This window comes from Vipera berus (assembly GCF_964194415.1).
Source record: "Vipera berus genome assembly, chromosome: Z".
Lineage (NCBI taxonomy): Eukaryota > Metazoa > Chordata > Lepidosauria > Squamata > Viperidae > Vipera > Vipera berus.
Genome location: NC_138205.1, coordinates 16,436,131 through 16,446,675, shown reverse-complemented (window position 1 = coordinate 16,446,675; position 10,545 = coordinate 16,436,131). Strand labels below are relative to the sequence as shown.

The 10,545-nt window shown below is 42.7% G+C and overlaps 1 protein-coding gene across 3 annotated transcripts; it reads right to left on the bottom strand.

Annotated features, from left to right (window-relative positions):
* Window positions 1-320: 320 nt before the first annotated feature.
* On the bottom strand, window positions 321-9,442 carry LOC308679080 (isochorismatase domain-containing protein 2-like). 3 transcript variants are annotated; one of them, XM_081346320.1, is made up of 6 exons: window positions 9,363-9,442; window positions 5,909-6,047; window positions 4,390-4,602; window positions 2,139-2,209; window positions 1,922-2,039; window positions 321-1,091 (listed from the first exon to the last, which is right to left on the bottom strand). In XM_081346320.1, exons 2-6 carry the CDS (start codon window positions 6,038-6,040, stop codon window positions 1,011-1,013), a joined length of 615 nt encoding a protein of 204 aa, XP_081202446.1. In that variant the 5' UTR covers window positions 6,041-6,047; window positions 9,363-9,442; the 3' UTR covers window positions 321-1,010. The 3 variants fall into 3 exon arrangements, with proteins under 3 accessions (XP_081202446.1, XP_081202447.1, XP_081202448.1); XM_081346321.1 differs by having other exon boundaries at window positions 9,414-9,442; XM_081346322.1 differs by lacking the exon at window positions 9,363-9,442 and adding an exon at window positions 8,674-8,824.
* Between the last annotated feature and the right edge of the window lie 1,103 nt (window positions 9,443-10,545).

Sequence of the window (10,545 nt, the reverse complement as noted above, 5' to 3'; positions counted from 1 at the left end):
GCTTACTGAACATTTGGCAATTGTTAAGGCCTCAAAATACACGTTTCACTGTGTTGTACAGGGCATGAAAAATGGCCAACATAGAATTGTGAGGATCTGTTCTTAACTCACATGCTCATGACTGTGAGCAGACCTAAAAGTTATGTAAGTAGGAAAAGGAGGACTTTTTCAGATTGTATGATTATCTGTAGTAATTCCTCCTTTCCTGTGCACAGCTTCTTGTCTTTTTGTCAATAGACGTAAACTGGACTCACATCAGACTTGAATCATGTTTAGATTACATGTGTGAACTCAGTTAAATGCAGTTAACTAAAGCCACTTCAAAACTGTAATTTATTCAAAAAAGCAACAAGCATCATGTATGAACCCAGCATTTGCTTATTTTCCCACTTGTTTCCTAAATCTGCACTAAAGTGTGAAACGCAAAGGTGCTTTTTCAAAAGGAAACTGGGCTTTGTTTTTCCTTGAAGACATTTCGCTTCTCATCCAAGATTGCTCAGCAGTCAAAACTGAAGAAGCTTCTTGGATGAAAAGCGAAACATCTTCAAAGAAAAACCAAGTCCAGATTCCTTTTTGAAAAAGCACCTTTGGGACAACCAGGATTTGGATGACTGAGAATCTCCATAGACATAAAGTGTAAACAATTTCAGATATTATTTATACACCCTCACAAGAGAACTGTCACAATAAAATGTGCAAATTAAATATATATTTTTACATATTGCCGAGATTCACATTATGAGCTAAGGAGGCACAACTGATGTTACTTAATATAAAAAGACCAGGTCAAAATGTTACCAGTGTCGTCTTTCAACCATCTCATTGAATTACTCTAGAAAGATCACAGGTCTGATGCAGCTTTTCAGCTAGGTTTATAATTCATCATCTTCCTCTTTAAAGTCAACTTGAAGAATCTTGATTTTGCTCCTTCCCATTCAGAAGGACAAGGACATCAGATGAAATGGCTGAAGGTGCTTTAAAAGAAGGTTATCATCCTTTGAGCAGCTGGGCTAACTGAAAAGGGAATTTGGCACTTTTATGAGGGGCAGAAGGCCACTGTCAGGGGCAGGATCCATAATCAATTTCTGAATCTGAAAAAGAAAGAGGGGGAGACAACAGCTGGAGAATCATCCAGAAGCTATCTGATCTGCTTTCTTTAAAGGCCGCAGAAATTCACAAGACGCACAAACATGGATTTCCCCAGAACCCTAGCCAGAAGTTCTCACCAAACTGTAATGTTCATTGTGACTGAAGGGATATACTATTACATTTAAAATAAGTCTGATAGATTCTAGTCTAGTCCTAGTGCTATCCAGTTTCTGGAGAGTGGCCTAATCATCTATTGAAAGATGAGTATAGTTCTTATTTTCTCCAAAAATGTGCTCCCAGGCAAAGGTGGGTTTAATTCTGCCAGACCACATTTCCTTGGGCAGAGACACTGGTTTGTTCAGATTTGCTTTGACCAGCTGGCCTCATTTGGTCAACCATATTGCCTTACAGCTAAATAGAGACGAGGGCCTAGAATGGTCCCACAGCAGGGCTTCTCTAGGAATTCTGTTAACAAGTTACAACATTCTCCTCCTTTATGCCCGTGAGCACATGAGGAGATAAGACACAGTAATGTACAAGAAGGAATATGTTCTCCTCCCATCACCTGCTCACGATATTGCTGATCCTGACCAAGAAACTATGGGTTTCGTCGTTTTATTATATTGTCAAAAAAGAAACATGCTTACTTGTGTAAAGGTGGCTGGGATACCACCAAAGATGGCTGTTTCTGACATCAGTGGGACTGTTTCACACTGAGCTAATTAAATCCCGCTGCTTCACCAGGGGGCCATTTATACAGAGGCACTGGCCAAGAGAAGCAGGTGAATGAACCTGGCAACTTGGATATGTGCAAAGAAATTTAGAGAATTACCTCTCGGAAACGCGGGTGAGCTGCATCCCGGACAAGCTGCAGGATAAGTCCCTCGCTAGTGGTAAGGAAGGCCCCGCTCTGACGCAGTCTGGACAGAGCTATGATCCTGTCCACCTGGCTAAGAAAGAGAGACAGAAAGAAAAAAACCCAATAAAAGATATGAAGAAAATGGAAGGGGTGATGTTGGGCTTTTCTCCCCATCTGTCCCACTGATCACCTGCGGGAAGAGCAAGCATCCGCCACGATGTGAACGTCCAGACCTCGTTCCATGACATCCAAGGCAGTACTCTGGATCAAAAAAAAAAAAAAAAAATCAAAAGAAACTTCTTTCAGTTTCTATGAGACAACAATTCCTGTGGTGGCACTCTTCAGAACTCTGCCACTCCCTGGGTTTTGCAACTCTTTCAGTTCTTCAGCCATCTCCCGAAATTGGCCAGTCAGCAGGCCCTCTGGGCGGAGAAATGCCGAGATGTTTAGCACCAACATGTGTTGTGGAGATGTCTATGCTGGGTCCACATTCCCACCGTGAATACACTCACTGGTGGTAAGCTGGCTACCTGCATATAAAGCAGCTTTGCTGCTTCTCCCTTTAATTCATAGGAGCAAATTAGCTTCATGCCTGTTTCTAAGTTCTACAGGTAGTCCTCGACTTAACTACAATTCAGACCAGAATTTCCATTGCTAAGCAAGACAGTTGTTAACTGAGTTCTACCCCATTTTACTTTTCTCTTGGTTGTTAAGTGAATTACTGCAGTTATTAAGTGAATCACATAATTGTTAAGCAAATCATTAAGCAATGACTTTGCTTATCAGATGCCGGCTGAGAAGGATGTGAGGACCAGCTATAAATCTCTGTTTTCAATGTTTGTAACTGCGAATGGTTGCTAAACGAATGGTTGTAAGTCGAGGACTACCTGTACATTATTTGGGGGGCCCTTTTTTTAGCTTGAGAAAAAAAGAAGTGCTTTGTTTTACCCCCTCCCAGGCTCCTCAGAATTTGAAACTATTTGCCAGACCAGCTACATTGATTAAAGATAGGAAGAAATGGATGCCTTCCCAATTTTACTCTGGCACTTAAATGCTGGTTTCAAACAACACATGCAAGCATAGTTTACTTAGCCATGGTGTGCTGAATAAATTAGCATGTTGTGTGAATCTAGCTACTTATGAGTCAAAACCAAGTAAGTCATATTACATGGCTGAGTATACTCAACACACAAGATCAAAATATGGTTTCTTTTTAAGTGAATGAAACCTATGCAAAGAAACAACCAAGCTCAAAGAACACCAAGAACCTAACAGTGCATCTCTGAGCTATGTATTTTCTCTTCTGTTGGTTTGTCTACAGGTAGTCCTTGACTCGGGACCATAATTGGCACTGGCACTTTTGCTGCTGAATAAGTCATTAAATGGGTTATGCTCAATTTCACAATGTTTTGCCATGGCTGTTAAGCAAATCGTCGCAGTTATTAAGCGAAGCCGGCTTCCCCCCCATTGACTTTTGCCAGAAGCTGGCTGGGAAGTTCAAAAATGGTGATCACATGACCCTGGGACACTAGAACTGTCATAAATACAGGCTGATTCCAAGCACCCAAATTTTGATCACGTTACTGCAAGGAGAGTGCAATGGGTGAAAGTGCAAGGACCAGTTGCCAGTCACTTTTTTTCAGCACTGATGTAATTTTGAACGGTCATTAAATGAATGGCTGTAAGTTGACAACAACCTGTACATTGTACGAACCTAGATAGGATAGCTTGTAAGCATGGGTTACAGTTTACTCCTCTGGTGAATCCAGCAGCGATAATTTAATTCAGTAAACTTGATTTAGCATGTTCTATAAAAAAAAAGCTACTGGCTTATTCAAACAAGGCCGATATTCCTGGTCTCTATAAACCTTCTATTTATTGGTCTGTTAAGCTTCTAACTCATTTTTTCCTCCAGGGATACAAGGTGATTTAGATTAGGAATCTCTCTTCCTTTTAACTGTACAATAGCCCTTTGCAGCTGGGTCCACAGGAGGTGGGGAACAACGATTAAAGCCATGTCCTGGGACAGAGTTTGCAGCATGATCCTCTCTCTCTTATTTTTGACAAAGAGGAGCAAGTTCCTGCAGATTCCCGGGACCTTGTAAAGAACAACGGCCCAGCGAGACTAGTTCAAACCCTTGAAAGCTTTAGGTGGTTTAAACTTGAACCTCCCAGGTTTTACTCCAAGACCTTAACCACCATATATACATGTGCAGTTGTGTTCCGTGCAGCACAAATAGGAGGGGAGCTGAGTTTAACTGCCTTTCTGCTGAACACTGATGAAGCCAAGCTCAGAGAGCATCAAGAACCTCACAGTTCAACTGCGAGCTACAAATATCCTCTTCTATTGGCACACTGATAAAAACGGCACAGGTAGCCTGTCTACCCCTGGCATCAGTTCTTGTGCCTTACCCCCAAAAGCCAGTTTCCTGATCTCATACCATGATGCAAGCCTGTGTCTCGATCCCACAGAGAAGTACGGATTTCAAGTTGGGAACAGATTCCATCTCTTTTTCCACCTCTGGGATAAGCATGCTGAAGCACGTTTTGGTGTATTTGGGCAACTCTTCAGCTCCCAGCTCCGGTACTGTTGGACCCAAACCTTTGGGGTATTGCTCGGTGACCACAGTGCGGATTTCAAGAGCTTCAGCAACCTGTCGGGAGACAGAACAGGGCCTTGGGGATGGGTAGGGTGAAAACAAACTGGACTCCCCAAAATGGGATGGAGAGGTGAGCTTTTCAGACGCTGATTTTATGCTGACCCCTGGTGTCCATCTAAGAAACTGCACAAGACACCTTAGCCTTGCCTTAATGGCCCATGTTTTATGAAGGCCCTCTGATCGAGGGAGGATCCCGTGTAGTGGCAATGCGGAAGACCATTGTTATTTTGAGGAGTTTGGTGACATATTTTGATTTCTCTTTCGCACTAAGAAAAGTCTAGAAATTTAGAGCTCAGGCTGAGCTAGCCTGCTTTTTTTTATTCCTGTTTGCTAGATCTTCACATAGCTTTACTCACAGTGAAAGTCTCAGGCTTTTCATTCCCATCCCAGAGTCATGTGCCACCAGTCAAGGTCAGCAGGCCCTCTTGCAATCTCCTGACTAGAGCAGGGCCATGAAGTCATGGTACCAGGCTTTGATAAACATCGGGGGGGGGGGGGGAGGATGTTTTGTTTGCTGGGAACCTCAGCCTGAAGCCTAGCACTAGGTACCATGGAAATTGGCCCCTATTGGGACATCTGTGCTGTCATTATTAAGGAGCTCCTGACAACGTGTAAGAAATTTGGGTATTATCTTGCTTGGTATATATGCTTTTTACGTAATGCTTTTACATCTGTTTGCTGGAGTTAATAACAGAGCTTAAAATCCCTGTATTTACTGGATCGTTGTCTTCTGGATCCCAAAGAACCAATTGCCTAGGCACCTGATCACTGCCATGACACTTGGCAAAAACAATACGTTGGGATGCCCGGTTTTGCCAACACTGACAGCAAATGCTAAACATTCTTGCTAAGCAGCCCCCAAGACAGGCACTACAATTTGGGCAATACCTACCTCAGGATTATGGACTAGACTCAGTCTTGGAGGAACCTGCTGGGCAACATCCCTAACAGCTAAAGCCTGGCCTCCTTGTAATACCTGAATGAATTCTGGAACCCATTATTTAGAATCCTGAATTGCTATACTTTGGGTACTTTGATTGGGTACCAAATCAAAACCATTTAGTGAAATGAGTAATTTCTTTCCCTATCCCTTCATCTCTCTCTCTCCTGTCTCTAGACCAGGGGTAGGCAACCTCGGCTCTTTTATGACTCATGGACTTCAACTCCCAGAATTCCTGAGTCAGCTATGCTGACTCAGGAATTCTGGGAGTTGAAGTCCATGAATCATAAAAGAGCCGAGGTTGCCTACCCCTGCTCTAGACCATGTCAAACATCTTTGTCCTTACCCTCCAGTGTTTACCTTCAGCATCCGAGCTGCCACAGATACAATCTGAGGGAAGTAGCTGATGTTAGGGCGGAATTTCTCTTGCATGTCACACAGGAACAAGATGCTTGATTTAGGAACCACTTTTCCAAGCCGTGCCAGGGACATTTCCAATCTGAGACCAGATTGAAATATTAGAAGATCCAGAAAGTTTCCTTTTAAATATATTCTTCTTGTTTTAAAGCATAACAATTTATTTTGGTAACTTCAACAAAGACTATACGTACTGTATATGTAGAGTTGTGTACATAATGGGTTAGATCCAAATGTAGTTGAACAAAATCATCTGAACTCTGATATTTACATATTATTGTAAGAATTATATTGAGTATTATATTTATTTATTCATTCACTGTATATTCACTAGCAATTCAAGATGTTGGTTACTACCTTTAAAACCCTGTATGGCATGGGCCTTGAGGAATCATTTGAGGAACCATCTCACGCCAATGGGACTGGCCTATCCCACCTGCGCTGGCAGAGGAGGTCTGTTGTGGTCCCCATCAGTCAAGGAATTTCAACTGGCAGTGTCTAGGACAGGGGTAGGCAACCTTGGCTCTTTTATGACTTGTGGACTTCAACTCCCAGAATTCCTGAGCCAGCATGGAAACCTCTCCATTTCTCCTCAGCACGGCTGGCTCAGGAATTCTGGGAGTTGAAGTCCACGAGTCATAAAAGAGCCAAGGTTGCCTACCCCTGGTCTAGGAGAAGGGCCTTCTCTGCTGTGGCTCCTGCCTTTTGGAACATCTTACTTCCTGAGGCAAGATCAGCTCCCACCCTTCTGACCTTCTCTAAGGCCCTGATTGTGATTCCCTTTCTTTCATTTTAGAAATATTTATCTTTTATGGCTTTAATGCTTTTAATGCTGTAAGCCTCCCAGAGCTGCCTTGAAATGAAATGGGCGGCAAATACATCTAATAAAAAATATGTCTAGGCTGCTTAACTCCAATTCTTGCCAGCTGATTACAGCTTGTCCTTGACTTACCACAATTCACTTAGTGACCATTTGAAGTTACAAATAGCATTGAGTGACTTATGACCATTTTTCACAATTATGACCATTACAGCATCCTGATGGTCACATGATTTACATTCAGATGCTTGACAACTGACTCATATTTGTGACAGTTGCAGTGTCCCGGGATCGTACAATTATCTTTTGCAAGCTTCTGACAAGCAAAGTCAATGTGGAAACCAGATTCACTTAACAACCGTGTTACTAATTGAACAACTGCAGTGATTCACTTAACAAATGTGGCAAGAAAAGTCATAAAATGGGACAAAACTCACTTAAAAATTTCTCACTTAGCAACATAAATTTTGGGCTCAGTTATGGTCGTAAGTTGAGGACTACCTGTATTAGCTCAAATCAACCTAGCATAGGATTAAGAGTTCCTCACCTGACAGTTATAGATCATAAGCAGCCACACTGGTCCAGTATGGATTGGTAAATATTTTTTAAAAAATTTCCCAGTCTAGTGCTGAGAGAGAGAATAATTTGCCCAAAGTGACTGGTCAGTTTCTGTGCTTAAAGGAAGATTAGAACTGGTTCTCCCCACTCCTAGTTCAGCAACCGAACTGCTTCATCACACTGATTCTCATGTAAATCTCTCATAATTTGGACTTCAGGTCCCATAATTGCTCCATTTCAGATTTTGTGAAGTTTTCCATATTTTTGCTAATGCACGTTAACAGACGAATGAAGGTAAATATACATGTCCCAGGAAAATGTTGCAGGATCCAATCTGGGTTGGTCATCAGGACCAAAGGTTATGTCTTCCGAGCTTTCGGACTTGTGCCGGAGCCCATCTTCAGAGCACTTCAAGGAGTTGGAGAGAAGTTCTCTGAAGATGGGCTCCAGCCTTAAGTCTGAGAAGAAAACCTCTGGTCCCGGTGACCGACCCAGACTGGATCCTGCAAGGTTAACAGACTTTCATATTGGTCCTATTAATATATAAAGGGAGTCAATCTGAACAAATATGATCAAACTGGGTTTTTTTGTGTGTCATCCCACATGCAATCCTACCACCATCCTTAAGAATGTTTTAACTAAGAACTTTTCTTCAGGAATATGTTGAATGCTAGGGCCATGATAGATAGATAAATAGGATAGATTAGATACGATCAGGGCTTTTTTTGTCATAGAACGCTCAGAACGGAGTTCTGGCACCTTTTTTGGATGGAACCTTGTAGGGTAGGCAAGGCGGGTTGTATAACATGTGTGAGTTCCGGCACCTTTTTCTTTTACAAAAAAAGCACTGGATAGGATATAGATATAGATATATAGATCTAGATATACTTTATTGTCTTTTTTTTACTGTGGCCACAATGGCACACATTAAAAATGAAATTTAGTTGCTTGCTCTCAAAGCAAACATACTATAAACAACATATGTATAGACCTACATCCTTACACATAAGTAGCATATAAATATTATTCACTGTCCATCTTGAATACATAACAGAAGGAGGAAGCTTTAGAGTTCACAAGGTTAATACCGAATGGAACAAAGCTGTAACTGAATCTGGATGTTCTGCTTTGGATACCACGGAGCCTCCTCCTCCCAGAAGGTAACAAGGAAAACAGGTTGTGAAGAGGATGTGTAGCGTCCCAGACAATCTTGCGGACCCTGCTCAAGCAACGCTTATATGCTATCCGGCATTACCTATATTGCCAATCGTTTTATATATTCTATCCATGAGTTTTCTTGGTAAAAATACAGGAATGGTTTAACTCTTGCCTTTTCCTGTGCAGTATAAATTGCTGCCTTTGCCGTTGTCACTAAAGTGATCATCTGTTTCGAGCATCTTCCTATATCGCTGCTGCCCAACATACAGTAGACACCTGCGTGCTTTAGTGGACAGCTGGAATAACCTTCACACTGAGTGATCCTGTTGGGAATAGATACCCTTGGCATATAGTTCCCCACCACCACCCGCGTTCATCGTTCATCGTTCATTCCTCCCAGGATTACCCCTTCTTCATTCCCTCCACCAAATATGAGGCAGCACAAGAGGATTTGGGAGGGGGTGGGAGGGGGTTGGGAGGTCTAAAACCCAAAGCTAGAGATAAATCACGATTGAGATCATTTATCTTTGTATCTGCTAAGTGTTGACACCAACTTGGTGGCACGTAAGCATAAAAAAAAAATCAGAACTAATGTCCAAACTCGCTTATTTCTTCTTCTGGGAACTGAAAACCCGACTAGGCTTTAACTACAGTACTTAAATAGGATCCCCTAGGATTCCCCCCCCCCCATGTGTTTAATAAGGCTGCAACAGAAGAACCAACAAACAGCCGACAGTTCTCTCCGCAGTCAGTTCAGGCTGCAACACACCATCCACAGTCACCCATGCAAAGCGCCTGTCCGAAAGGGCCCGAGCCTTCCCGTTTCTCGGGGTCGGTTAGATGCCGTGTAAATTGCCTTACCCTGCTCAGGCCCTCCTAAAGATTTCCCCAGCGACTTGACGGCACACTCACCTTTGCAGGCGCTCTAGAGGGCCCCTGCGAACTGCTAGCCAATCAAAAGCGGAATCTCTCACACACCAGCAGCCACGCCTTCAGAAACAGCCACTGGCCGATGATCTGACTCTTGATGAACAGTAAGCCTTTCCCTTCAGCCAATGGCGTCGCTCCTTCGGGGTTCCACGCGCAGCCGTGTGGAGACGCCGCGTTCTAAAGTCCTCTTATCAGGAAGTCAAGAAAAATGTAGTTTGTGAACTGAGCTGATTGGCGGCGCACGTGAAGGAATATGCAGTACAGTACATGCGTGTGTGTGTTCGTGTATGAGTATATAGACCAGGGGTAGGCAACCTCGGCTCTTTTATGACTCATGGACTTCAACTCCCAGAATTCCTGAGCCAGCCTGGCTGGCTCAGGAATTCTGGGAGTTGAAGTCCATGAGTCATAAAAGAGCCGAGGTTGCCTACCCCTGATATAGACAGACAGTACAGTACAGTACAGTACAGTACAGTACAGTACAGTACAGTACAATACAATACAATACAATACAATGCAATTATACAAGGCTGGCTATACAGTAGTTAATTTAAATATTCTTGACGTGCTGCCTTTAGAAGTGGGGAACTATTGATGGTGCCCTAGATTCTAGAAAGAAGATCGTAGTTAAAACTTCGCTTCAGGTTTATTGTTGAAACTGGCACTCCTCTAGTACCGTTTGGGAGTAAGTCCTGTTGATCTCATTTTCTGAGTGGAAGCCCACTCCCAGTGAGTGCATATAGCCATAGATTTTGTGGAATCGGGTATGTTCGATCATGCAAATAACTACCTTCCTTTCACCTGTTCTGGGCAAACTGTCAGTGCAAAAGCAATCATCTTCACCTATCTTGTGGATAGGAGAGAAAAGCAAGAAGGTAGCTATAGTGAAGGCATGGGTGGTACACTAATAGACAAACAATAGGGAGCAACTTGCCCAGATTTTCTCCTCTTGAGATTTTGGACAAGAATACCAGCAAATATATGTGATTTTGGTTTTCCCCCAGATGCACTTCAATTCTTAGGTCGAGCTAGTGGGAGATTTGTATGCCTCCTAAGGTCCTAAACTAAATCTGTGATATAAATAAGTTTAGTTCAAAATAACTAAAGTTGCCCT